The 27,786-nt window shown below is 44.1% G+C and overlaps 1 protein-coding gene across 4 annotated transcripts; it reads left to right on the forward strand.

Moving 5' to 3' along the window:
• The first annotated feature begins 55 nt into the window (after positions 1-55).
• Positions 56-26,563, forward strand: WFDC1 (WAP four-disulfide core domain 1). Of its 4 annotated transcripts, XM_024105534.3 has the most exons (7): positions 65-599; positions 12,262-12,457; positions 14,250-14,333; positions 18,849-18,989; positions 22,088-22,129; positions 23,090-23,153; positions 24,893-26,563. In XM_024105534.3, the coding sequence occupies exons 1-6, from the start codon at positions 126-128 to the stop codon at positions 23,146-23,148; spliced, it is 996 nt and encodes a 331-aa protein (XP_023961302.1). In that variant the 5' UTR covers positions 65-125; the 3' UTR covers positions 23,149-23,153; positions 24,893-26,563. The 4 variants fall into 4 exon arrangements, with proteins under 4 accessions (XP_042708057.1, XP_042708056.1, XP_042708055.1 ...); XM_042852122.2 differs by lacking the exon at positions 18,849-18,989 and having other exon boundaries at positions 57-599; positions 24,893-25,249; XM_042852121.2 differs by lacking the exon at positions 23,090-23,153 and having other exon boundaries at positions 59-599; positions 24,893-25,049.
• Positions 26,564-27,786: the final 1,223 nt, after the last annotated feature.

Below are 27,786 nucleotides of genomic sequence, written 5' to 3' on the forward strand. Positions count from 1 at the left end.
AGGGTACACAATGAGAGTACTTGTTTTCTTGGAAAGTTTGCAGCTAGAAACTGCTCGGGGCACTCCTCCAAGACCTTTCTTTCCCCCTGTAGCAGCTGCCATTTGATCCCATGCTTTGGCTTTGAATGGAGCGCCCTGAGAGAGCCAGATGTTGTGAACAAAGGTCTAAAAATAATCTGTCCAGTGATCATTCAAGGGGAATATGTGCCTCGTGGGAACACGAGATGGGAGAACCTGATCTATCTTTGAACAAGAAAGTTCAACAGCAACTCCTGGCTCCTGATTCTGGGCTCCCAAACTTTTTTTGTTTGTTTGTTTTTTTGCCTCCCAGAAGCTGCCCAGTAAAGAGCCGAGTTGCTTCAGCAGTCAGCTTTCTCCCTCCCTCTGATTCGTCTGGCTCCTTGAAAGCTGGGATCCGTATTTTTTTATTTCTCATCAGGAGCATGGACTCCAGCAGCAATCGCCTGGTGCCCAAGCTGCATTTCTGCAAAAAGATCTTTGCTGCAGCCTTATGTGTCTCAATCTTACTCCCAGAATCGGGCTTTGCAAAGAATCTCTGGAAACGTGCTCTCCATCTGAAACTGGCAGAGAAGTATGATGTGAGTACCTAGCTGGGGGGGGGGGGGGGGGGCATTGCATGTGAACTAGCGGGAGGCAGGCGTATGTAATGGTGTGAGTTCTCTAAGTCCAGTGTGTCCTTTGAGAATGATCAGTATTTGGATCCTACGTTTTTTCTGTTTGTAAGAGGGCTTGTTTAAGCTTGCTAGGCTGTGTTAAATTTTTACCACCTATTTGCTGCAACATGAGACATACAGATAAGGGCACACTATAACATTGAAAAATAAATTTGTAATGCCAAAGCCACAGCCCAAGGAGGTGCTCTGCACTGGGAGAGGCTGGAGAAGGGAAACTTAACAGGAGAATGTGGTTGCAAGTGCAAAACCCATATAAATGTGCATAGAAGTGCTAGCATGAAATACCAAAAGGAAAGTAGCATGGTGCACTGCTTAGAGCAGGGGAACTGGGAGTCAGAATTCCTGGGTTCTAAGCCCAACTCAACCACTGGCTTGGTGTGTGAGTGATCTAGGGTAAGTCACTTCATCTTTCTGTGACTCGTTTTATGCATCCACCGTAAAGTGAGGATAATATGTACAAGGGTTTTGTGACATTTAGCTAATGAACAATTTTGTAACGTGTCTTGAGATCCATACATAAAAGGTACTATGTATATACATGTAAAGAGGTCGTTCCTGTCATGGAGCAAGTAGTTCAAGGGAGAATTCATTCTCAGGTCTGCCTCCTCGTACAGAATCATCGAAATTCAGGGCTGGAAGGGATCTGGAGAGGTCTTCTAGTGCAGCCACCTGTGCTGAGGCAGGACCAAATATACCTAGAACCATCCCTGACAACAGGTGTTTGTCTAACCTGGTCTTAAAAACTTCCAGTGATGGAAAACTCCCTGGAAGCCTGTTCCAGTGCCTATCTATCCTTAGAGTTAGAAAGTTTTCCCCAATATTTAACCTAAATCTCCATTGCTGCTGATTAATCCCATTTCTTCTTGTTCTACCTTCAGTGGACATGGAGAACAATTGATCACCATCCTCTTTATAACAGCCCTTAACATATTCGGAGGCAGTTAGCAGGTCCCCCCTCTGTCTTTTTTTCTCAAGACTAAACATGCCCAGTTTTTTTAACCTTTCCTCATATTTCCTCATAGGTCAGGTTTTCTAAACCTTTTAGCATTTTTGTTGCTCTCCTCTGGACTCTCTGCAATTTGTACGCATCTTTCTTAGTGTGCTGCCCAGAACGGGACACAGTACTCCCGCTGAGGTCTCACCAGTGCCAAATAAAGTGGGGCAATTACCTCCGGTGGGCTACATACAGACAGAGGTGAAAGTAAAATTGAGCTCTTATTGGTACGGGGCCAGCTCTGGCCCCCCCAGAAGGGGTGGGGCCTCGGGCGGAAGGGACGGGGCTGGGGTCAGTGTCCCCCAGCCAGCCCATCTGCGCTGCCTGGCCCGCGCCACCCGGGGCTCCAGTGGCAGCGGCGGCCGGAGCCCTGGGCCCTTTTAAATCGCATCCCAGGGGCAGCTATTTCTTTCCCCCCCCCTCCATTGGCGGCTGGGGGGGCACAAAAGGGGCAACGACATTCAAGCGCTGCCACGGCAGCACTTGAAAGTCAGCGGTATGGGCCGATACTGATGGCTACTTTTTACCGGTACATCGTACCGGCCCGTACCACCTTACTTTCACCCGTGCAGACAGCGCTCCTGTTAATATACCCCAGGATACTAGCCTTTTTCGCAATTGCATCACACTGTTGACTCTCATCCAATTTGTGATTCACTATAGTCCCCAAATCCTTTTCTACAGTACTACCACTTAGCCAGTTATTCCCCATTTGGTAGCTGTGCATGTGATGGTTCCTTCCCGAGTGTAGTACTTTGCACTTGTCTTTAGTGCATTTCAGCTTATTGATTTCAGACCAATTCTCCAATTCTTCAAGGTCATTTTAAATTCTAATTCTGTCCTCCAAAGTGCTGGCAAACCCTCCCAGCTTGGTGTCATCTGCAAATGTTATAAGCATACTCTCCACACCATTATCCCAGTTACTAATGACAATATTGACTAGTACCAGACCCAGGACAGACCCCTGCAGGACTCCACTAGATATGCCTCCCCCTCCCCCTCAGTTTGACAGTGAACAGTTAATAACTACTCTTTGAGTACAGTCTTTCAACCAGTTTTTGCACTCACCTTATAGAAATTTCCTCTAGACCACAATTCCCTCGTTTGCTTATGAGAATGGCATGTGGATCTGTGTCAAAGCCTTACTAACAGCTTTGCCCCCTATCCACTAGGAGAGTAACCCTGTCAACGAAGGAAATTAGATTGGTTTGGCTTGATTTGTTCTTGAGAGATAAAGTGGGTGATGTAATAACTTTAATAAAAATTTTAAATCTTTTATTGGACCAACTTCTGTTGGCGAGAGAGACAGACTTTCCTTTTCCCCCTATGACTAGAGAGGTGTTAATGGGCCACTTCACCTTGAATGATCCCTTGAAATATATGTTAACAACGCATGCTAAACAATCTGCTCCACCTTGCATTTAGCTGTGACACTCTGAGTACACTTCCCAGACCTGAGGAAGAGTTCTGCGTAAACTTGAAAACTTGTCTCTCTCTCCTTGTCTCTCTAATATCCTGGGACCAACATGGCTACAACACTGCAAACATGATTTGTTCTTGACTATTCTCTGGAAGTACCTCCTCCATTCTGCCTCCCCAGACTTTTGACAGGCGTTCATTAGCACTGCTTGCTGGCGTGGGTTTCTGGCTGACATGCCGTCATCTGGGACCAGCCTCACTCTTATCTTCAGGCCATTACAGCTGAGAACAAACCACTAAAATGCAGGAAACTTCCTGCAAAAGCACAACACGCTTTTCTAGCAAGATTCAAATGTTTCCTACCCAGTAATCCAGTTGCAATGTACTTGAAAACCCTTTTTGCCTAATTAGTATGTTGCAAAGAGAAAACTAGCCAGGCAGTTAGTCTCCAAAGTGGTACTAGACACTATGATCACAGTGTTCCAACTCTGAAAGGTTGTCCATCAGGATCAGTAGCAGCAAAGCTACAACTGTTCTGTGTGCACAGAACAGAAGGGGAGGGGTTGGGCCTGAGCAAGTTTCTGGAGTTCAAAATATTCTGGGGCCAAAAGACTTTTCTCAGTATTGCCAAACGTTCAAAAATCATGAGTCAGGCTCACCAAAAATCACGAGATTGGCTTTAAAATCATGAGATTGTGTAAAAAAACAATAGATTGGGGGTTCTTTTTATTTGCCTTCTACTTTTTGAGTCTTTAGGTTCGGGGTTTAGTGCACTGGGGTCACATTTTGAAGCTTTCTCCACAGTCACGAGGGCAAGAAACTTACTTTTTCTTTAAGCATGAAGGCTGAAATCATCACATATCCACTTGACTCCAGGAGCTGGGGCTTTAAGGAAAACAATAATTATCATGAGACGTATGACAAAATCATGAGAGTTGGCAACACTGTTCTAAACGTCAACAAAAAGGAGGAAAAAGGTATACAATTTTAGTAAAAAGAAAATTCCTAGTTAAAAATTCAAGGCATGCTGTTTAAAGGGGATCTCAGAAAAAGGGTTGCTTTTTTTAAAGTAGCAAATTAAAAAAAAATTCACGTTGACCTTGTCCTTTTAAAAGCCAACATTGGCCAATACCTTTTGCCTCCTGAATACATTGGGTCAAAATTTCAGCCATTGTTAAGCTGGCATCTGTTTCTGCATGCTCAAGTTTGATTGGCCCACAAAGTAGATGCTAAACTTGTTTTACGTGTGCACTGTTGGTGCAGGCACCCAGCTACTCCAGAGGAGCCCAGCGAATGGGTTGTGCACAACGAGAGGTTGGGCACTCACATTAGCAGGCACAACTAAGGGCCACAAAGACAAAATGCCAGGGGCTATGGCCCATGAGGCTGACAATGACATGTTCAGTAGCAGACTTGCTCTGCACACGCGACAGGTGTTTTGTGAAGTGTGGTGCACTGGGAAAAAATACCATTATTATTAACAATAATAAGTTTGCCATGTTGCAAAACCACTGTGAAGTCAAAATCTGCAGTCTTCTGCTTTCCACAAAAACTATGAAGCAAAAGACCCAGACAGATAGGATCCTATGTTTTGATGTTCAGACAGCTTGTTCTATAAAGGCACAGAATCCTTTCCCTTAAATACGCCCTTCTCCTGGAACCCGTGGCTTTTCAAAGGACTGTTTTTCTGGCAGCAGCTAATCCAGGTGCTACTGATCTGGCAAGCTCAGGAGTATCACTTTCTCTAGGAGGGGGTGGAAGCTGCATTTCTCTCTCCCTTCCCTTGCACGCTTGAAGAAGGAGAGTTCCAGTGTCTGACTTTTCCCTTTGCAGAGTCTCTCTCTGTCTGGTGTCTGGTTCTGCACCAATGTGCTGCATTGTCCATGCCTGGCTGACTGCACACCAGTCATGCAAAGTGGGGAATGCTCCTGTGATCAGCCTTTTTCTTTCTCCACCTAGACCCTCGCATCTCATCGGACAGGGTTGTCTTTTTGGGGAAGAGGGAACATTGTTCTTAGTCCGTTGTTTGACCTGCCCCAAGCTAATGTATTTGTTGCCTCCTGCTTATACCGAGAACTGTATTTAGAATGAATGCAGGATCATGTTTCGGATCCTTTGCTTCTGACAGCAAAAGGAAGGAGTGGGAATATTTGGGACATTCAGTTTTAGCCACGTTAGATTTCAGTTGATGGAAGGATGTCAGAGACGCAATCAGTGATACAAGAGTGGCCCAAAGGGAAGAGGTTGGGGTTGGAACAACAGATTTGTGCGGTATTAACCTAGAAGTGCAATCAGATGGAGTCCCGAGGGATAGGGCATAGTGAGACAGCAGAGGGCCAAAGATGTAACCCAGTGGGAATCCCTATCGAGAGTGGGAGAAGTTTCCAAAGATCTAGCAGTAGCAGTGAAATGGAGATGATGATCTATCAGGTATTCCTATCCCTCGTTTCCATGAATATGCACATCATGCACAAGATGTTTATTCTTTATTGTTTCAGAGGAAAGATGACTGGTGGCCATTAACTGAACAAATCTCACCAATCACACGGCACACACTGAAATCAATGGCAACACTCCTATTGATTTGTAGTGGGCCAAGATTGGGCTCTAAGCATTGTCTCACTAGGGCAAGCATCTAGAACAATGAAAGGAAGCCAGCCTTGAACGTAAAGGATCTGACCCTCATCTGGTGTACATTGGTGTAGCATTATTGACTTAAATGGTGCTGTGCATATTTACACCAAATGAGAATCTGGCCCTAATTGTGTCTCAACAGGAACCCCAACTAGAAATGTGTCCTCGCCGGATCCATTCTGCATTGTAATATCCTTATGTGCAGCAGAAATCTATTTAGATTTCCTTGGAGTTCAAGTGTCAGTGCATTGTGCTTAGAGGCAAACTGGTTCTCATTTGCAGCAAGAAAAATATACAGGTGGATGGAATTTTTATGAAGCGGGTCAGATCCCTCAGATGTTATTGAAAGTCTGGGAATACAGTGAGTGATTTAGGATAATGAGGCTTCATTCCTTTTTTTTTTTTTTCCTAGTCACTCTGGACTTGGCGTTCCAGGTTCCTCAGCTGAACTGTTAACTTTCCACTGTTAACTAGTTTTGTTTGGAAGTCTTTAATGCAGATATCGCCATTAAAATGAGTTCATGAGCCTCCTGAGACAAACAGCAACTCGCCTCCAGGATTGAAAAATATCTTCAAGTGCAGAAATGTTAAGACTGCCAGAATCCATAATGTTTAAAAATTCAAGTCATGCTGACAGCCAAAATGTAAATCCTAGGCAAGCTATTAAATAGGCACTCGTGGAAATCATTATTCCAAGACAGCATTAATACAACACTTTGTAAATGCGGGAATTACTTTCCCCCCTTTTTCCAAAAAATCTTATGATACCCAAAGCAGTGGCAGCATGTTGATTAGTTATATTTTACAAACATGCTGTACAGCAGTGAATTTTTAAGTGCTGGGATATCAGAACACTAGGAACACTGAGAAAGTAAGGAGAAACTTAGTAGGGAAAAGGCCACTCTGGGAATTCTTGGCCTTAGAACTTTTATTGTTCTAAAAGGGAAGCCACATTCATTATGGTCAACTGTTCATTATGAATTTTGCCCTTTCAATTAGTGAATCATCTGTGAATCAATCATATTCATTTTCTTTTAACTATCAGTTACCCATCTGTATTTGGTAAATATTTTTGGAAAATACATTTCAGACTATGGGTTGAGTGGCAATAACATTTTAAATAGGAGAATAACAAATAATGAACTTCCAAAATGAATGCTTTGATGAATAATCATCCCTGCTAAAGTCTATGGAACTTTGGGGATTCCTGAACATTTTCACTGATATCCAGTGTTTGGTCTGGATTATGAATTATGAATAGACCTGGTTCCACAAAAATAAAAAAATATGTTGTGATTTAAAAAAAATCTAATTTCCCAAAATTTCAAATTTGATTTTTTTTTTTTTTTTTTGAAATTCAAAACTTCAAAATTGGAAGTTAGTGTTCTGACCAACTCTGTTGCTGGTTAAAAATGCAGGAAAGGGTGGGAAATTGGGGATATCGTCATCAAAAAAATTTCTTTTTGTTGTTGCTGTTGTTTTGCATTTTGAAATCAAAATATTGAACTTAAAAAAAAAAATCAAAGAGCTCTCATGATGAATAATGTGACCCATCAATTCATAGGAAGAGATTCTGATGCCTTTCCTCACTTTGAGGAGCACCTTACTCCATGAGTAGTGCCTGTTAAATGCATGGATTGCTAGTGGAATAAGGTGCTTGTCAACATGATTAGGCGTATTAGAACCTGACAGTGTGAATATAACTTGGGGCTTTCATTTGTGGAAATACTGGTGAATTAGGATTTTTCCCCTTCACTTCTCAACAAATTAAAAACCAATTGTCATCTGGATTTTCCCTACCACACCCCATGATCTACAAGCTGCAATTGTTTGTTTATTTAGAACATGGCGGGGGGGGGGGGGGGGGTTACACTACAGTTCCTAGGTAATATACTGGATGCATCTCAATCAGAGGGCATTTCAGACATCTGGGAATGTTCCCTATTATTAAGGGTGGTTCTTGTCATTGCACAAATGTAGGAGATTGGCTGAAATAAAGAAATATCATATCGTTGTCTCTATATGTTATGCATGATCCATTACAAAGAAAGTGGAGGTAAAATCTATCATGTCAGCATTACAAAAAATATACATCATTTCCCCTTATCACGTTGAACTGAATTGCATCAGTTTTCTATTAAATGAACTATTAGTGATTCCTAATTCCATTTTCAAATAACTGATTCCAATCCAGTCATGCCTAACAACAAGGCCATTGTAGCAGCAGCCAGTCCCAAAGTTAATAAATCGAGTTATTTGTGCACTGGCTCTCAACAGTTGCAAACTGAGGCCATCTGTTGGAATCGACACTGCATTGCAGTGAAGCCTTTAATGTTTCCTTGTACATGGATGTAATGACAATATTTGAATGAAGGGCTGCCATGATTCCCCCCCCCCAACCTATGTCCGTGGGGTGCATTTATTTGGAAAAGGGAAAAATGAGTGATTGGAAAATTTGTTTGTGTTCTTATTTAAACAAAAGCAGTTTCCCACACATAACCATTACCAGGCCCAAGGAAACTCTTGGCAAGCAGACTTATCTTAGATGCAAATCATGGGAAATGCTTATACATTTCAGAGTAGCAGCCGTGTTAGTCTGTATCCGCAAAAAGAACAGGAGTACTTAGAGACAAACAAATTTATTAGAGCATAAGCTTTCATGGACTACAGCCCACTTCATCGGATGCATATAGAGTGGAACATATATTGAGGAGATATATATACACACATACAGAGAGCATGAACAGGTGGGAGTTATCTTACCAACTCTGAGAGCCTGAGCCATTACAAACATTGAATCTATCTCCCCTTGTAAGTACTCTCACACTTCTTATCTACCTGTCTGTACTGGGCTATCTTGATTATCACTTCAAAAGTTTTTTTTTCCTCTTACTTAATTGGCCTCTCAGAGTTGGTAAGACAACTCCCACCTGTTCATGCTGTCTGTATGTGTGTGTATATATCTCCTCAATATATGTTCCACTTTATATGCATCCGAAGAAGTGGGCTGTAGCCTACGAAAGCTTATGCTCTAATAAATTTGTTAGTCTCTAAGGTGCCACAAGTACTCCTGTTCTTTTTGCTTATACATTGTACCTGATAAACATACGGGGTGTGTTGACACTACAGGGGAGTATCCAGCTTGGGAGTTCAAGGTCTTGCAGGGGATCCTCTCCCAGGAAGTTTGTTTTGACAACACCTAGTTCAATGGGCGATACCCTAAAGACAAACATTTGCTTTCCAGAAGCGTTGTTGAGTCCCAGGGATAGGGTACCTCTGGCAGGGATGATTTAACAGTGCCCAGACATGGGGAGAATCTCTGAGTGTCAATCCAAATTCCTCTGTAACCTGATGGTGCCCTCTTGAGAACAGCCTGACTAGAGTGGTGCAATACAGCAGAGCAGGGGTCAGCAACCTTTCAGAAGCGGTGTGCCGAGTCTTCATTTATTCACTCTAATTTAAGGTTTTGCGTGCCAGTAATACACGTTAACGTTTTTAGAAGGTCTCTTTCTATAAGTCTTTAATATATAACTAAACTATTATTGTATGTAAAGTAAATTAGGTTTTTAAAATGTTTAAGAAGCTTCATTTAAAATTAAATTAAAATGCAGAGCCCCCTGGACCGGTGGGCAGGATCTGGGCAGTGTGAGTGCCACTGAAAATCAGCTTGTGTGCCGCCTTTGTCACGCATGCCATAGGTTGCCTACCCCTGCAGTAGAGAATCTGGCCCTTTGTGACTGATTTGCAAAGGCTAGGGTGCTGGATATCATTACGAGCGTGTAGGTAGATTCTTAAACCAAACACTCTGATAGCAAGTTCTTTTCTTGTCTCCATTTGCAGCTTTATCATTTTGGGGCCAAATGCTGATCTCAGTTAGAGGGTGTAAATCCAGAGTAACGCCTTTGGCTTTGGTGGAGCTTATTTGGCATTGCACCTGTGTTCATGAGCGCTGAATCTGGCTATGTGAGTCTAGTTTGATCCCACTATTGGATTATAGTCAAACTTTTCTACTCTCTGTTTCTGAAGTTTGCTCTGTTCAGTTTAGCTTAGTTTCACTTACATTCCCCAGGTTCTCTGTCTCTCTCGTGCTTAGACACACTGACACCATATTCTTTTGCAAATCCAATAGAAGTTATTTTTTTCATACTCCAGAGCATGAATAGACACTTTGCTGGTAGCACATGGTAATAGTTAGATAGCAAAAGAGACAAGAAATGTTTGTGTCTGAAGAACATAAAAATTCGGAAGTCAAAAATCATTCCTCCGAGGAGTGATGTATTATTTAGACAATGGGTGTGATTTTCCCCTGCATTGAGATACTTTGCATTGTCCCACCAACAGAAAGCAGCCCTAAGGCTGATGTAGCTATCCAGGGAATGCTTGCTGTGATGTGTCAGAGCCACCTGTTGTGATGTAGACCCAGTATATCTGATCCTTGGCTACCCTCTTCCCAGCCCTCTGCATAGCTTCCCAACCGCTGAGAAGAGGGTGGACCCAATCATATTCTTTTCCCCTTGGGAAAAGGGGTGTGACCAAGGGAAAAGGGCATGCCTGGGGGGCGGGCTCCCCATATTAGCTCCTTAGGGAAGTTGGCAGCTAGTGCAAATGATAGCAGCTGCCAGCATTTGGCCCTCTAATTGACACCATGGGACTGGCCCACAGACAGCTGATGGTTGGAAGGTTACATAGGTGACTTAGAGCCAACTTTGTGTGCATGCACACCCGCATACACACACCCTTCCTTTGTTGTGCTGTGTGCTTCTCAGCTACAGACCATGACCTGGGCCACTGAATTCTCTTTCCAGGGGGTGAGGCTGACAGAGCGGTTCTCCTGATCTGAGCAGCTTGCGCAGAGAGGCTTTGCATCATCAGTATCTCACAGAGCTGAGCGCACAAGTCCTTAGGCACCGCCACGAGCAGGGAAGCACAGGAGTAGAAGCGTGACCGGTGGATAGGGCTGATCCACCTACACAGCCCTGCCCACCAGGGCAGGTGGAAACTGAGGCAGCAGTAGTGTCTGCAGAGCGCCTGAGGTGGGGAAATTGGTTCCTCCCCCTTTCCCACAGAACTCCCCCACCTCACACAGCACGTCTGAGCGCAGGGACGAGGGGTTTGGCCCATGGTGAGTAGGAATCGACCTTGAGTGGCTTGTCAATTTCTGTGGAACGCAGGGAGTTGACTCCTCGTCCAAATGCCATCTGTGTGAAGCATGTGACTTTGTAAGCTGCTGCTTATGCTTGTCAGGGAAAGTGCCACGCTCTGCTATTTCTACTTGAGAGTTTTCCTCATCGTTTGTGTGTGATTAAGAATAGGGCGTATTTTCCCCATAGCCAAATACAGTTTGACTTGGCACAGTATTAAATGGGCATATGTCCTCCTCTGCAGCTTCTGGTACAAAGCTGGACATTTCATACACAGGGAATCCCAAGTCCTGAGTGTTATACAAGTCTGGAAATTAAAAAACAAAAACTTAAGGCCAAGCGTAGGCATAACTTTCAAAAATAACTGGTGATTAAGAGGCCTGATTTTCAAACAACACTGAGCACCTGCACTCTGGAAAAAAAAAGGCCCCTTAAAGGTGCCTTATGTTGGACAGGCCTAAACTATGGCATCCCAAATCATGAATCTTGCCCAGGATTTTCAAAAATAAGAGACTATATTTAGGCTGCTTAATCCACAGGCAGACAGATTTTCAGACCTGCAGAACATCCCAGTCTTCCTCCAACGGTGCTGTCACCTAGCCAGATCATGTGTTTGATAACATAGTCTTCCAACCAAAAATATCTAATCCCATGGTGAGCATGCCTGAAAACTCCTATAGCCCCCCTGAGGTAAACTAATTTAAAAGGTCAGAGGAGGGGAAAAGCAGAACATTCAGAACTCTGATACTACAGGTGAGGCATAAGATATTGTCCAGAAAGGGAACAGATTAGGCACCAAATGCATGAAAGAAAGATTAAGCTTCTTTTCAAGGCCTTCAGTTACTAATCTCACTTTACAGGAAGGTTTTAAATTAGTAAAAGGCTGCTGGAATTAATCACAACAAACACAGAATGATTATGAAACACAGGAACAATAAGACCTCTATATCATCATCTTCATTTCAACTGATCTCTCTTTCTCGCTAGAATATTTTTAAGGCACCAGTTACTGAAGTGCCTACTGCCTTTCTCTCTTACTCTCTCAGACAAGTGTAATGGACATTTTAGGGATTTAAAAATTAGACTCCTGAACGCTTCCACATCATTAAAACAATGTAATAAATAGTAGTACTTGGGTAACACATTTCATCAACTGATCTCCAAACACTTTGCTAAAATAGCGACAGATTAGAATCTTCACTTTACAGGTGGGGAAACTGAGGCACGGGGTGGTGGGGCCACTTCCTCGATGAATACTTGAAGTCAGTCGCTTCTTAATGCTCACTCCAGCTATTTCAGTTTGCAATATGTTTGGTGTTGACCAAATGTTCTCCCTTATGCCAAATCTGTGTTTTCTCTTTTTTTATTGTTTTGCAAGGATTATGAGTACCCTCTTCATTCTCACAGCGCCCACTACCAGAAGAATGACCGCTGCCCCCCACCCCCGCAGACTTTACCAGAGCGAGCATGTGAGGTGCCCAGCTGCCGTTCAGATTCCGAATGTGAAAGACACAAGCGTTGTTGTTACAATGGGTGCATCTATGCCTGCTTAGAATCAGTACAGCCACCTCCAGGTATGGTGGGCTGTGAAATCAAACTGCTTCAGAAAGAAATGTCCACAATGTTGCCCAGATACAAATAGAAACAGCTGCAGTAACAATGGTAGGCTGTAAACCGGGGGTATATCCCCATCTATATTAGGTCTAAAATAGGACTTGGGGTTTGAGCCTGAATGAAGAGCTAAGCTTTGGTTCCGTGGCGGTGAATAGCTGAAAGCTGCCCTGGTGTGATTTTTGGCTCACGAGAGAGGAAGTTACACACGATCTGTTGATCTTGCAAGATTTCCACCAACTTGAATGGCAGAAATCCCGAGATCAGTTATTTTCACTGTATTATACATTAGCCCAAGTTCATGGCCACATGGCGGGTAATGAGAGCGAGTGGACAATTTTCGAATTTTCAAAATTTAAGTGAAAACTTTGAAAAAAAACCTGAGAACATTTTTTTTGCTGGTCTTCAAGCAGTTTGGAACTTTTCCAAAATTCAAAATGATGACAAAAAGTGTTTGGAAAAGGTTTTCTGCATTTTTCGACCAGTTCTGCTGGTCACCTTTTTATAGGAAAGACCAAACTGCTTTAACCAGCTACTTGCCAAAGTCAGAGATTTTGATTATTGTTGAGAGCTAGCTTCAGGACAGTCATTTTTCTTTTTCTTCTAGTGGATACTCTTAATGTTGCAATGTATTTAGTCTCTGCCTGTAGATGAATTTATTTGAAAAGTTTGAGCAAAATCCTTTCTTCTGTTTCCAAGTTAAGGGAGAGTTCAAAGAGATCTTCTTTTCCAACTGTGAAATAATTCTAACACCATATTTTTAAAGAGACGGGTGGTCTACACTTACTGCAGCGTGTACAGATGCTGCATGCCCAGTTAGTACAGGTATAAACAGCAGCGTAGATGGTGAGGCACGGCTTAGGTAAGTAGAGTAGAGTAAGTGCCCTGCATGCCTGAACCCCCGGGGTACGTACCCTACATGGCTGTCTACTTACCCAAGCAGTACCTACCATGCCTACGTTGCTATTTTTAGCAGTATAGTGTCTTGCTGCCGGAGCCTTTCCCCTCTGCAGTGAAAGGCTCTGGCAGTGGTGAAAGGCTCCGTCAGCTCCCCACTGCCTCCTCCCTGCCAGAACCGTTCCCATTGCCTCCCAGCTGCCAGAGACATTCGTTGCCATGTTGAGCTACACACTGCGGTGACAAGTATGGACACAGCCTGTCTGCCATGCAGTGGGTAGTGGCAAATATAATGCCTGTACTCTACACTCCGACATAAGTTTAGACATAGCCAAGGATACAGTAAAAATGGCTTGAAACTTGGCACGGACATCATTCTCATTGAACTATGACTTCTCTTGGGTTACACAGGGAGCAAGAAAGAAGCTTCTGAGCGTGCTCGGGGGGGTATTTGCTCTGACTTTTAGCAGCACTCAATGACGCCCTATCCACTTTGGGCCAGATCTTGCAAGGTGCTGAGTCATGGCTCGATCCAAAGCCAACGGAAGTCAATGAGAGTCCTTCCGTTAACTTCAATGGATTTTGGATCAGGGTCTCAAAGGTTGCTCAGCATTTTGCAGGCTTAGATCCTTTGTGCCGCCTCGTTGCAGGGGTCCTTGATATGACTGCTGCAATCAGGCTGCGGCTGGGACATTTTGAATGACTGTGAATGTAAATACGTCACTGAAACACACACAGCAAAACCCTCCCTGAAGAACTCCGCTTGCCTTATCATCAGGGACTGGAGAAAATCAGTGGCATGAAAATAATTGTGTGCCCCGTGACTGCTCATCCTTAACAATGTGGATTTTTTAATAGTTTTAGACTGGTTGGTGCAGCCAAAACCACGTTGGCTTGGAGGAAACGGTTGGTTGTTAGACGGACCAGAGGAAGTTTTACAAGGTACCGTGAGAGCAACTCGGCATTTTAATCACCTGGGCATTGTGGGTTGTTGAATTCTGCAGGACGAAGGACACTGATTTGGAAAATAATATGCAAGTCAGTAGCAGTTCAATGCCAATAAATCAGCCCTTTTTCGAGGGAGAATAGTAAGTACTGTGGTTTCAGTTCAGAGCCTCAAGCTCCTCTGAAACACCACTTAATCAACTTTGCAGACTCAGTGTTACCGTGGAAAGAACACATCCTGTAAACTCATTGTCCATTAAATGAGATACGGATGTACAGTGCAAAAGGCCAAATAATAACCGATTTGTGATTTTACCCCATGTGGAAAGGTGACTCCAGGGCCTGTGAAGTGAACAGAATTTCAAATCTAAAGCAAAAGATTTGTTTTTAATATACAGCTCTGCTGAAAGCCTCCTTAGTAGGGGCAAAATTCTCCTCTTCTATCTGCCATGCAGATGCATAACCAGTGCTCATTAGTGTATGAAAATGTGATTAATGTCAGGGAAAGTGACGTGAACAGGATAAGCAAAGAATATACTCAATGCAACTTGTAGAAGAAGATTTTGCCCTCAGAGTCGGGTGTGACATGATAGTATAACCTGACAATACAATATTGCATGTCATTCTGTATGCGTGGGTGTTTGGGTTAGATGGACGGGTGAATAAGGGAGAGCCATTTCCTTCCCAACTACATAGAACTGATTTACATGACTCAATGGCAAGATTAGTTTGTGTGATGTATTTGGTGACAAACGCGATCCACTCCCATTCAGGCTTACACAGTTTCATGTAGCCTTTATTTTGTACATTTTAAGACAATGCTGTTGCCATCTATGAATGACATGGGTGAGGTAATATCTTTTATTGGCTCAACTTCTGTTAGTGAGAGAGACACGCTTTCAAGCTACACAGAGCTCTTATCTTATTTTGCCTCTCTCACCTACAGAAGTAGGTCCAATAAAAGATATTACGTGATTCCCCTTGTGTCTCTAACATCCTGGGACTGACACAGCTACAACTATGCTGCATATACATGCAAAAACAGATAAGCCCAGGAAAGTAATTGATCAGGTTACCTCTCCTGGCACACTACCCAACAGTACCCAGCCTGGGCCTTGGAAGCTAATGATCCAACCAGTGATGAATCCTGGTCATGTGCTACCTGAGGAACATTGTGTATACGCAAAGAAGAAGGGGCAAGGTGACTTCTTTTGCAAATCTCTGGCCTCTGCTATGTTCTTCCGCTGTGTCTTCTTCACTCTCTTGTTGTCTACCACTGTCTTTTATACCCTGTTCCATGACTTTACTCAGACTCAGTTACCTCATCTGTGTACCCATTCTAAACCCGACTAAACATTTTTATGCATAAATCATAACTAACCTAAACTAATACATTTCTGCTTACCCTGTTAAAACATTTTTTTGTCTACTTCTATACTGATCTCCTTTATATTCGCTGCTGTTAATTTTACTGGCTCCATCTAGTTTTATCTTACTGGTTTGTTTTTGTGACCTTGGGTTTTTGCTTGTTAGCTTCTCTTGCGGGGCACCTGAAGTTAACAATTCCCTCATGACGATCTGTTTCACCCTGCTATTTACATAGATAAGGCTTTACAAAGCAAGACACACAAACTAGGTTTCATGGTTTACATAACCCTGAAGCTGTTATAATTAAGCTCTGAAATGTTGCATCAGCAGGGACACACAGAAAAGCACAAATTCCTTTATATTTTTCTACTCTATATATAATTCATTTCTCCAACACTGTTTAATATATATATATTGGACTAACACAGTACATTGCACTGTTTTCCAACTGATGCTTGAGATGCACTTTATTCAAACAACGAGTTTTAGATTAATAGATTTCAAGGCCAGGAGGGACTATTGTAACCTTCTAGCCTGATCCCCTCTATAACACAGGCCAGAGGATTTCACTCAGTAAATTCCTGCATCAAGCCCTTGAGCAAGTCATGCCCCTGATCTGTGCCTCGTTTTCCCCATCTGTAAAATGGGGATAATGATACTGACCTCCTTTGTAAAGTGCTTTGAGATCTACTGATGAAAAGCTCTATGTAAGAGCTAGATGCTATTATCTTTATATCATTTGTATAGTATCAGCTTCCAGCCACTCGATTTTGTTAGGCTTGGTCTTCTAAATTAAAGACCCCTCTATTATCAGAAATATTTTCCCTGTGTAGGTACTTACAGATCATGGTCATGTCACCTCTTAAATAAAGATGAAATCACATCCCATTACCAATTCTCTGAGCCATGCAATCCCGCCTCAGTTGAGGGAGATGGGATCTGATCAAAGGCCCGGAAAGTAGGAACCTGAGAATTGTCATTCCCAACCCTGACACGGACACCCTTGGTGGCCTTAAGCCAGTCTCTTGGGACCTGATTTTCAGATTCCAGATGTTGTTCATGCAGTTCCGTGGTGTTTCGCATGCATGCACAGCTGAGCATGCAGAATGTAGGTTCCTAAAGTAAGCGCAGGCTTGAAGTCTGAAAATCAGGCCTTTCACCTCATTGTCTCAATTTCTAAATGTATAAAGTGAGCATAACATGATCTGCCTCGCAGGTTTGTTTAATTAATCAATGGTTCTAAAGTACTCGGACAGTCTTGCTTCAAGGCTTATTAGAGACCAGGATGAGACCTAAGAAATGGGGCAGATTATCCCACATCTGTCTACTGTGGGGGTCCTTCCACCTTCCTCTGAAATATCTGTGGCTGGTCACTTTCAGAGACAGGCTATATGGATGCCATCTCTGATCCAGACTGGCAATTCCTAATGAGAAAAGTCTGCCTTCAACTCCACTGACTTCACTAGGGTTGTACAAGTGTCAGTAAAACATACTCTCCGCCCCCCGTCTTTATTGTTGACTCTTATTTTTATTTGATCACTGCGGAATAGAGCAGTTAGCAAGAAGTGCTCCAGAAGTGAGTACCCTCAATCAAGGCATGGGCATTATAGGAGATTCTCCTGAAATTAAAATTCCAACAAATGAAAGCAAGAAAGTGTGGGGTGGTCTTGTGGTTAAAGTACAGAAACAGGAGTTAGAAGTCCCAGGTTCTGTTCCTAGCTCTGACACACACTTGCTGCATAACCTTGGCCATGTCACTTAACCTCTCTGTGCTTCAGTTTCCACATTTTACAGATGGGGATAATACTGGGTTACTCCACAGGAGTCATGTGTGAGAATCAATTCATTAGTTAATAGATGTAGAGTATCTTGAATATTTTGGAACCATTTTGCCTTGCTGTGCCCAGCGACCTCTGGGCACAGAAGAAGGGGAGAACTACCAGGGAGTTGGTAACTGTTCCCTGGTTCTTGACCCAATCCCGGGTGCGGCTTAAAACAGCTTGATGGCTGCTCTAAACTGTGCCAGCTGGTAACAGTCCTGGAGAGGACACCCACTGTTCAGAGCATGGCCAGCAACCCCTCTTTTCCACCAGTCCCCAGCTCCAGCACACACCCTGTAGACTGGGCCGCAGGAAGAACGGAAAGGCAGCTAGCTAGCTTGGTTCCCCAGCTGCGGGGCACTCCCCCACATCAGGGACTCGCCAGTTAGCGGAAGCAGTCATTCTCCCCTCTCTTTGACTGGAGTAAAGCAGACAGCATGTTGTGTCAAGCTCTCTATACGTGTTAAATATTCCGTATGTGGGGAAATAGAACTGGGGGGGCCTTCCTTTTAATAACCTGAGTAACACCGAAGGCCCAAATTCAGACCCTCTGAGAGAGGCTCGGTACAGGACTAAGCTGTACAGTTCCCTCCAAACTCGGTCAAGGGTCATGACCAGAGGAGGGAGGGGGGAGGAAGTAACAGTGGTAAAGGCCTCAGCAACCTAATAACCGCATGTTTATGAAATATAATAACCGCTTGTGTGAAGCAATAGGTAACTTTAGCTAAATGCAAACTGACTAAATGCAACTCTTCCTGTTGTTCCAGCTATCTGCAAACTCAGCCAATCATATACCCTCTTTGAGCATCCTATGTTAACTCCCTTGTGCCCATAACCGTAAAGCCCCGGAAAATAATATGTACCCTGACGAAAAATACCCCTAAATTGGTGCCAAGTAACACCCATAACGGAAAAAAACCAAGTGACCCCTTACCTAATAGGCACCCAGTTCTCGTAAAATAATAAGGAAGGTACCGGGAATAGGGGGGCAGGCCCCAACTTTAATTTTTCCGTGACGTATGATTTTTCCACTGTGCTTGCGGTTTGACGGAATAAAGCAGCCTGCGAGCTGCTGCGAGGGGTGTCAGTCTTCGGACTGCACCCCAGTGCACTGGTATGTATGTCAATAAACTGGCCTCAGGCTTGAGTCTGTAAACTAAAATCAATGCGTGGATGTCTTGGACCACGACATGTATGATTGTTTGTCAAACACTTTGAGCTCTTGGTCTGGGAGGGGCTACCAAAGCACACAGCAGGATTATCCTTCTCCGGTTCGCCCAGCGTACTCAGATCTAGGTTTCTGACACGCAGGCTTGTTTTCCAGCGGAGGCCTGCAGCACCACTGAGGATGGGGATGAGCCTCTGCATTGCCCTACAGGATATGAATGCCACATCATCAATCCTGGCAACACAGCCGAAGGAATCCCCAACAGGGGTCAGTGCATCAAGCTACGTGGAAATCCCGGTCAGTGCATTCAAAAACATCCGTCCTCGCTTGCTCTATCCAACTTAGGGGCTATGCTGAGAGGTCTGTCACCTGCCCTGAGGCAGATAACAGCTCAAAATGTCAGGTCAAGCTAAGTAGAGTTCCTGGGTTTTCACCTCCTCCCTCTTTCAATCCCGGGTTTCTTCAGCGATGTATCTGATCTTTCCACCATGGCTCCATCACACTTCCATATGACAAAGGAAATGTTCCTGCTGCATTGAGTGAACATCATCCCCCCTTGCAGCCTCTCCATTCCCTGCTCTCTCAGTCGAGTGGATGCTTTAGAACCCAAGTCTCACATGCACATGGTGCTGGCAACCAAGTCGTTGCTCTGGCCTTAAAAGAAAATGCCATAAGACCAAATATGCGAGCTACATTCAGGGGGGTGAGGGAGTGGGGGAGTTCAGCGCGAGATGAACACCCTGTATAAACGTGGGGGGCTAACATCTGGGCCTAATTATACATTAGCCACCCCACAGAGAGAACAGTAGGTTGCCATGATGTAACTGGGGGGGCAGACGCTGGAGCATATGTTTTTGTGACTAGTCTTTACTGTGTGTTCTTTTGATCATACTAGTATGATACTCAAGGATAAGGCACCATGAGGATGCAGGACAGGAAACCATTTAATTGGAGGAACCACTGAACAGTTAAAAGCTGTCTATGTGAAACGCCTTAAATTACAATTAAACTGCTGCCTTTGAAAATCAATACAAATTGCTCATGTTCATGGTCTTTCAGGGTTTCTGGAAAGGTGCTGACTGACCTCAATCCCCATGGAAGCCAAAGGGAGTTGAGTGTTCAGCATCATTCAGGATCAGCCCCTAAATAAATCCTAGCAGCAATTCACTTTTCTCCATGTTTGCAGGACATGACATTCTGGACTGTAAGCCAAATTCTCAGCATAGCTCCACTGCAGGGCTGGCTTCAGGCACCAGCTAAAGAAGCAGGTGCTTGGGGCGGCCAATACCAAGGGGCGGCACCTCTGGGTCTTCGGCGGCAATTCGGTGGCGGGTCCCTCAGTCCCTCTCGGAGTGAAGGAGCTGCCGCCGAATTGCCGCCGAAGAATGGAGCAGCGCAATCGTGCTGCCGCGGCATTTTTTTTTTTTTTTTTTGTCGCTTGGGGCAGCAGAAAACCTGGAGCTGGTCCTGCTCCACTGAACTCTTTAATTTACTTGACATCAATAGAGCTAGGGCAATTGACAAGCTGAGGAATAGGCCCTGTAAATGTATTTTATCAATGTCTGTGCGTTTGCATTTTGGCTGGGACAGGAAAGCATTGCTTCCCCTCTACAGATGATAGTAAACCTCAGCTCCTTCTATTTAAATATCAAACAGTAAAGTTCTTAAACGACAGTAGAAAAATCAAGATGGAAATTGTTTTCTGTCATCTGACCATAGTTTCTGTTTGTTGTCTGAGTCACAAAGATCATCTCTTTTTTTCCCTCCACTGGACTGTTTGCCAATAAGGGAGCTCACACATGCCGATGTGTTTTCTGAGACTGTTTTCAACCTGTACAAGAGTGTGCAGCTTCTGTGAAAGATTAATAGACTATATACTCTGTTGCAACTCATCACAGGCCAAAAACATCAGCAGCCCCTTTTCCTACTTAACCACAATAAAATCCAGTAGAAGTATCAAACCAGAGCCCTCTTTTGTTGTTGTTTTTTTCTGGTAATAAAGACTAAAGGCTTAAGAATTTCAACTTCCTTTGCCTTTCTTGTGTCTTTTGGGTTTTTTTTTTTTAATGTCCTCTAGTCCAGTTCTTCTCAAAGCCGGTCCGCCACTTGTTCAGGGAAAGCCCCTGGCGGGCCGGGCCGGCTTGTTTACCTGCCGCATCTGCAGGTTTGGCCGATCTCGGCTCCCACTGGCCGCGGTTCGCTGCTCCAGGCCAATGGAGGCTGAGGGAAGCGGTGCGGGCCGAGGGACATACTGGCCGCGGCTTCCCACAGCCCCCATTGGCCTGGAGCGGGGAACTGCGGCCAGTGGGAGCCGTGATCAGCCGAATCTGCGGACGCGGCAGGTAAACAAACCGGCCTGGACCACCAGTGGCTTTCCCTGAACAAGTGGTGGATCGACTTTGAGAAGCACTGCTCGAGTCACTAATGTAATGATACGTACCTGTGTTTATGGTGTTCGTGCATTAGATGTCTCTTTGAGCTGTAAAAGTTTCAGACACAGTATGGTCCCTGGTAAACAAAGGAGATGAAGCTGGAACTGAACTGTGCAGAAGCCTGTTAGATTGTCTCAAATTCTAGCTGTTTTCTTTAATAAATGCTTTCTGTGAAGAAAGACTGGTTCCTTAGATCATGACTACTTTTAATGGTCAGAGTATTTAGGAGGAGGATGTAACTGCATGGATCCACTGGTCGAAATGTACTGGTAGGAGCTGCATAGCAGCCTACGGATACCCAGACAACACAGGTGCAGCCATGGGAAGGCGAGATGCATGCTCTGTTCCCTACCCAAATGTTGAGGGTAGGAATCTTGGTCCCCCTAGTTCCCTGTGGAGTTTTCAGGCTATGCAGAGGGGCCAGGATTTAATCCAAAGGAAGCAGTTAAGAGCGAAGCCTGGTTGGATACGTTATCATAACTAGGCTTGGACAGATTCAATTTTTATCAGTAAATGTCCATTTCACCATACACCCAAAAACTGATGAAAAATACTTCCATCAATCATATTCTAAATTTATAGATCGGCGAAGTAAAAAAGTGCTGCTTGTGAACTTATCAGAGTTTGCTTTAAAGATATTTACCTTATATATTTTGATATGCGATGTTGACACTTTGTGTTAATGGTTATCAAGCTTTATCTTTTTCAACTCCTACTGTCATTAATAATTATTGTCTGACCCCCCACACACACCCCAGCTTCCAGCGACTGTGAAAATTTAAATTGATGAAAATAGCCCACAAAATTGCTTACAAACCATAATTTTGCACAACTGTAAAAATTTTAAAATCAATACAAATAGAGAAAAATGCTTAAAAATAAACATGGATCTCATCTGTCGAAATTATTTTAAAAAATCCAATTCTGCCAAGCCTGATCATAATGTATCTTCTTGTTTTGCAGATGGACGCAATCTAAGGCATAAATATTACAAGGAATATTTTGGTAAGACACCATCTGTGGGTCTTTGGTATTGCTGGGCTTTACACTGGTCCAATTGGTTACGAGGAATTTGCTGCTTATGAAATGGCATAGTGGGGAGACGTTCCTCAGAAGCTTTTCAGCACACCTTTGCCAGTGCATCTCAGGGCAGACATGTGAGGCCCCTACCACAAGGTCCTCCAGAGCTGAGACTGCCAACAGTGTTGCAATGTATGGTGGGTTTATGATCTGGAAGTCACGTCTGGAATGGGAAACACCCAATCAAATTCATTTTAACTTGTGATTTAATCAGGAAAGGAATCCTGTTCTTGAAAGGCGAAAAGCTAGGAAAAGCTACCCACTACTTTGCACCTTTTTTTTTTTTTCCTTGCTGGTTTTCCAAACCTTAGGGTGCATCCACACTACCCGCCGGATCGGCAGGTAGCGATCAATCTATTGGGGATTGATTTATCATGTCTCGTCTAGACGTGATAAATTGATCCCCGAACGTGCTCCCCGTCGACTCCGGAATTCCACCAGGGCGAGAGGCGGAAGCGGAGTCGACGGGGGAGCCGCAGCTGTCGATCCCGCGCCGTGAGGACAGGAGGTAAGTTGATCTAAGATACGTCGACTTCAGCTATGCTATTCTCGTAGCTGAAGTTGTGTATCTTAGATCGATCCCCCCTCCCCCCAGTGTAGACCAGGCCTTAGTTAGATCATGATAACTCTCAGATCTAGAATGGAATGGTCAATCTCCCCTCGCTTAGTCCTATGCAACCTAATTGATGTGTTGGGAGTAATTAAAGGCAGAATTTGGGGACTTCACTGGTGTAATTTAAACCTACCATTGTTACAACAGCCCCACCAAAGAACTGGAAAATAAGACACAGACCATTTAAAATATACAGCTAGAAATCTTTCTGGAGCGTTCATTACTGAAAGGACATGCCATAAACCCTAATTTGGCAGAGTTTTGTTTTACAGGGAGTAATTCCAATAACGTACTTGGCTACGTGAAACAACAGCAGAAGCACTTAGGTTAACTTGGGTAAGTAGCTTCTGAATAAAGGGATGGATGTGTGAAAATCAAATGCAAATATACCTATCTCATAAAGCTGGAAGGGACCTTGAAAGGTCATTGAGTCCAGTCCAGTCCCCTGCCTTCACAGCAGGACCAAGTACCATCCCTAACAGCTATTTGCCCCAGATCCCTAAATAGCCCCCTCAAGGATTGAGTTCTCAACCCTGGGTTTAGCAGGCCAATGCTCAAACCACTGAGCTATCCCCTCCAAATGTATGACAGTTGCCCAATGTACGGTGATCTAAGACAGTCTTTTACGGGTGAAATTACCCCTCTCTGGCATCAGGCATATTGTCCACCTAGGTGTCCTTGAAGCCCTAATGGTGCTGAGACCATCAGAATGGCCATACTGGGTCAGACCAATGGTTCATCTAGCCTAGTATCCTGTCTTCTGACAGTGGCCAGTGCCAGATGCTTCAAAGAGAATGAACAGATTATACTGGCCCTCTGCACAGGTTGAAATTCACTATAGGGGTCTGTCTACACTACACTGTAAGCCCATGCTCAGTCTCAGCTTTGAACCCCAACCCCCCTTCCATCCACACACAGAATCAGTCTGACTCAGGTCAGGACCCCCACTGGATCAGGCCTGTGGACCCTGCTCGAGGGGTGGGTCAGAGCCTGAGTCCTGCTGAGGCTTGAGTCCAAACCCTGTCATTTTGCAGTGTGGATGCAGCTCAAGCCACAGACTCCAGTCAGAAGAGCTGTATATTGCAGTGTGGCCACGTTAGCATGACTGTGAGACCTGGATCCAGCAATTGTAAACCCAGGTTTACGATGCAGTGTGGATGCTCAAGCACAGGCTTGGAAACATCAAGTCCACAAGCGCAGGTCCCACAGCCCCGGAGTTACAATGCCATGTAGACGTACCCTAAGTGAATTTAGTTGAAAGGCATATGCTGACAAACAGGAAATGGTATTCACCATCCCAAGGCTGGTCTGTGCTGCAGGAAGAACTCTGCAAAATATTCATGGTGAAATTCATCTCTTCAGGTTCCTTTTCATTTGGTTTTGATTTCTCAATATTTGTCCGGCTTCCTGAAAAAAATTTGACATTTGGTGGGTTTTCTTTTCTCGTGTAGAATAGGACCATGCAGCGGAATTTGGGGATTCTCAAACATTTCAAAACAGCAGTTAGCCAAAGATTAACGTTAATGTCCATGCAATGTATACAATTCTTTTTATAGTAAATGCCCAAATGTTTTATACTGCACGTCTAAGGGCCCAAGCCTAAGGCAGCCACGTCTGATCCTGAATGAGAAAACGCAGAGACCGGTAGTTTAGAAGGAGACTACAGTGGAACCCAATCTTGCAAACACTTAGGCATGGGAATATCTTTATAGTAGTACTACTGAGCACCATGGATTCTTCACATGAATACGCTTACTCACACAGGGCCTGATCCAAAGCCCACTGAAATCAGTGGAAAGACCTCCAGTGACTTCAGTAGGTTTTGGGGTCAGGCTCATATGTAAGAATTTGCATCATCAGACAATCTGTCCCAAACCAGAGGTGCCTTTATCTTTCAGAATCAGATGCAGCTGCTTTAAAACAACAGGGACAAAATGAATCAGTTAACTTTTCATTAGGCCTAAGTGAGGCCAATTGCTGAGGTTACATGGTTGGGTAAGAATGTGTTCTATGCAAACACCACAGCGATGATAAACATTTACATTCCGGGGGTTTTTTATTTGATTTTCATGCAGTGGGACCTAACTCTTAAGGAGCTTTTAAAGAAAGAAATACCCGGTAGTTGTCTGGCTCAGACGAATTGCAGCCCTCGGTCTCCAGATACAGCTATTCAGCATCTTCCTGATCTCTGCAAGTTGTTGATTAAAGACCTGCCTGGTGCAAGAGCAGCTATTCTAGAACTCAGCCCTGTGAAGAGGGGGAGAAATCCATTCCTTTGACGGCAGCTGTAGTGTTTGAGCAGCACCTTTACAACTGGAACAGATGACCAGTCTCATCCACAATTTCATTTCAGATCTGTATCAGCACAGTACACACTATAATGCACATTAGGGGACTGAGTCTGATTTCGCTTACGTAGGAGTAACTCAGGAGTGACACTGGTATAAAAATAGAGGGTCCTGTGGCACCTTTAAGACTCACAGAAGTATTGGGAGCATAAGCTTTCTGAAGAAGTGAGGGTCTTACCCACAAAAGCTTATGCTCCCAATACTTCTGTGAGTCTTAAAGGTGCCACAGGACCCTCTGTTGCTTTTTACAGATTCAGACTAACACGGCTACCCCTCTGATACTGGTATAAAAATGGTGCACGTGGGTTTAGAATCAGGCCCTAGGTATAAACAGCCTGCTTGATTTTTCTAATATATGTGTGCTGAATACAATCAGTGACTTTCATACTGCACGTACATCAGATTAACAGAACTCAGAGGTCTCTTACCTAAAAGGAAATGAATTGACTGGTAGTTTATGAATAGTGTGAATGACTTTATTATGTTCACTAAAGAAAATGGGACAAATTTGTCTTTGTTGTGTCACCATTGAAATCAGTGGAAGCTACACCAGGGATGAATTTGCCCCAGTGAACAACTATCCTTTTATGATTTAGTCTACAAGGTGATCTATGTATTTAACAACATGAGCCTGGAAATGGTCTACCATGGTGCTCTGTCTGATATTCCCTTAAGTACTACAGTATATGCAAATGTTTATTCTTCCCCTAGAGTTTGGAATCCCTATATGAGAAAGGGGAAGTTAAAAATACTGAGCGTTTCTTTTTTGACCAGCTAAAATTGTCAGGTTTTGAAAAATTTCATTCCAGTGTTAGACTCAGAGACTGAGGCCAGAAGGGACCATCATGATCATCTAGTCTGACCTCCTGCACATCGCAGGGCCACAGAACCCCACCCACTCCTGAAATAGACCCTTAACCTCTGGCTGAGTTACTGAAGTCCTCAAATCATCGTTTAAAGACTTCAAGTTACAGAGAATCTACCATTTACTCTAGTTTAAGCCAGCAAGTGACCCGTGCCCCACACGGTAGTGGAAGGAGAAAAAAAACAACCAGGGTCTCTGCCAATGAAATTCCTTCCTGACCCCCCTTCCCCCCAAAAACCCAGTGAAAAATGTGTACAAAACATTTTACTATTTTTAAATCAGCTCTAGAGCTCAGTGCCCTCAACTCCTATTTGTTTCAGTCAATGTTATGTGTTTTAAGGACCTTGCAGGATCAAACACCTAGACTCCGGTCTCATGCTTAACCCCAGGAGGGCATTTTGCTTTGCAATGCTAGTTAAACTCATGGCTGAGTACTTTGCTGGATAGGAGCTGTAGAGCAGGAATTTAATCATTGCAAAATGAATCTAAAAAAAAAAAAGATGGCAGACTGATAAAATAAAGTACTGCTGAACGTTTGCTGTTTACTACATGCTGTAGAAAATCCAGCCTACCTAATGGTGCTAGGGTATTAATTTTTCTTTTCAAGTTCTTTTAAATTGTCAAACTTAGAAAAAAATCAGCCGGCGCGGAGATCTGAAGGCAAGGTTTCCAATATTAACATTCATACTGCTTTTGACGACACCATATCTCGCAAGACAAATTTTCCTGAGTTCTTACTGCTGCCCAGAAAACAAATGGTTTTAAGGCAACACTGTAAAAGCTCAATGGGAAATGGGTAAGGTTAGCTTTTAAATGTGTGTGTTTGGTATCATTTTAAGGCTTGTCTGGTGCTACAATAAACATTTCATGTTACGTTACATGCTCACAGTGCTCATGAGCTACCAGAGTCTCAGCTGGTGTCAGTCGGTGCCTTCAATGGAGTCGCTCTGACCTCCACTACGGGAGAATCTGGCCCAATGACTCATTCAATACTATCACTCCTGTTTTGTGCTGCTTGTGATTAGAAACGTAGGTTCTCCTACTTTGGTGCTCAATAAAAACAAATCCAGTATATTTTTCAACTCTGTCTAGTTTCAGGTGTGTGTTTTTAACACTGATCCCGCTCTTCTTTCAATTAAAAGAAAGTAAATGTCACGATGAATTTGAGTTCTTGTGAAAGCTGCCAGAGCAAAAGCCTGGATAACCAAAGTGCTTCATTTATCTGTAGGACAGTATAGCTGGCAGCAGCCTGAGCTTTCCTTAACCGTTGCCCTCCTCACCACTGTACCATGACCACCTGGAGGAGGCAGGGGTGCTGGAACAATTTGAGAGCCATTGAAGCAAACTGTAAACCCTGTATATGCTGGACACCTCTTCAAGGCAGGGTGTGTGGCAGCACCCATAGTTCCAGCATCTATGCCTGCAGGGGCCGGAAGGTTGAGGTGCCAAGGCCCAGTCAGTCCTTGGCTTTTCTGCTGCAAGTGCCCACCAATTATCAGGGTGGATTATTGCAATGTTGCCAGCCAGGGCCAACTTTAGGCCGATTCCCCTGAATGGGGCCCCGCGCCTAGAGGGCCCTGCGCAGCTGTCCACCCCACCCCCAGCCACTTCCCCCTCCTCCCCTGAACGCTCCGCCCCCCTTCTCCTCCTCCTCCCCTGCTTCCCGCAAATCAGATGTTCGCGGGAAGCCTGAAACAAGCAGCAGGCAGGAGGTAAGCTGGGGCGGGGAGGGACTCGAGGAGGGTTCCAGGGAGGC

The sequence above is a fragment of the Chrysemys picta genome, chromosome 14, assembly GCF_011386835.1.
Source record: "Chrysemys picta bellii isolate R12L10 chromosome 14, ASM1138683v2, whole genome shotgun sequence".
Lineage (NCBI taxonomy): Eukaryota > Metazoa > Chordata > Testudines > Emydidae > Chrysemys > Chrysemys picta.

Excerpts from the sequence above, each read along its gene's own strand:
- WFDC1 (XM_024105534.3), top strand. The coding sequence starts at position 126 with ATGGAGCGCCCTGAGAGAGCCAGATGTTGTGAACAAAGGTCTAAAAAT. Across the intron at positions 14,334-18,848 it reads ACCAGAGGAAGTTTTACAAG|CGGAGGCCTGCAGCACCACT; the intron begins GTACCGTGAGAG and ends CTTGTTTTCCAG. Across the intron at positions 18,990-22,087 it reads CAAGCTACGTGGAAATCCCG|ATGGACGCAATCTAAGGCAT; the intron begins GTCAGTGCATTC and ends CTTGTTTTGCAG.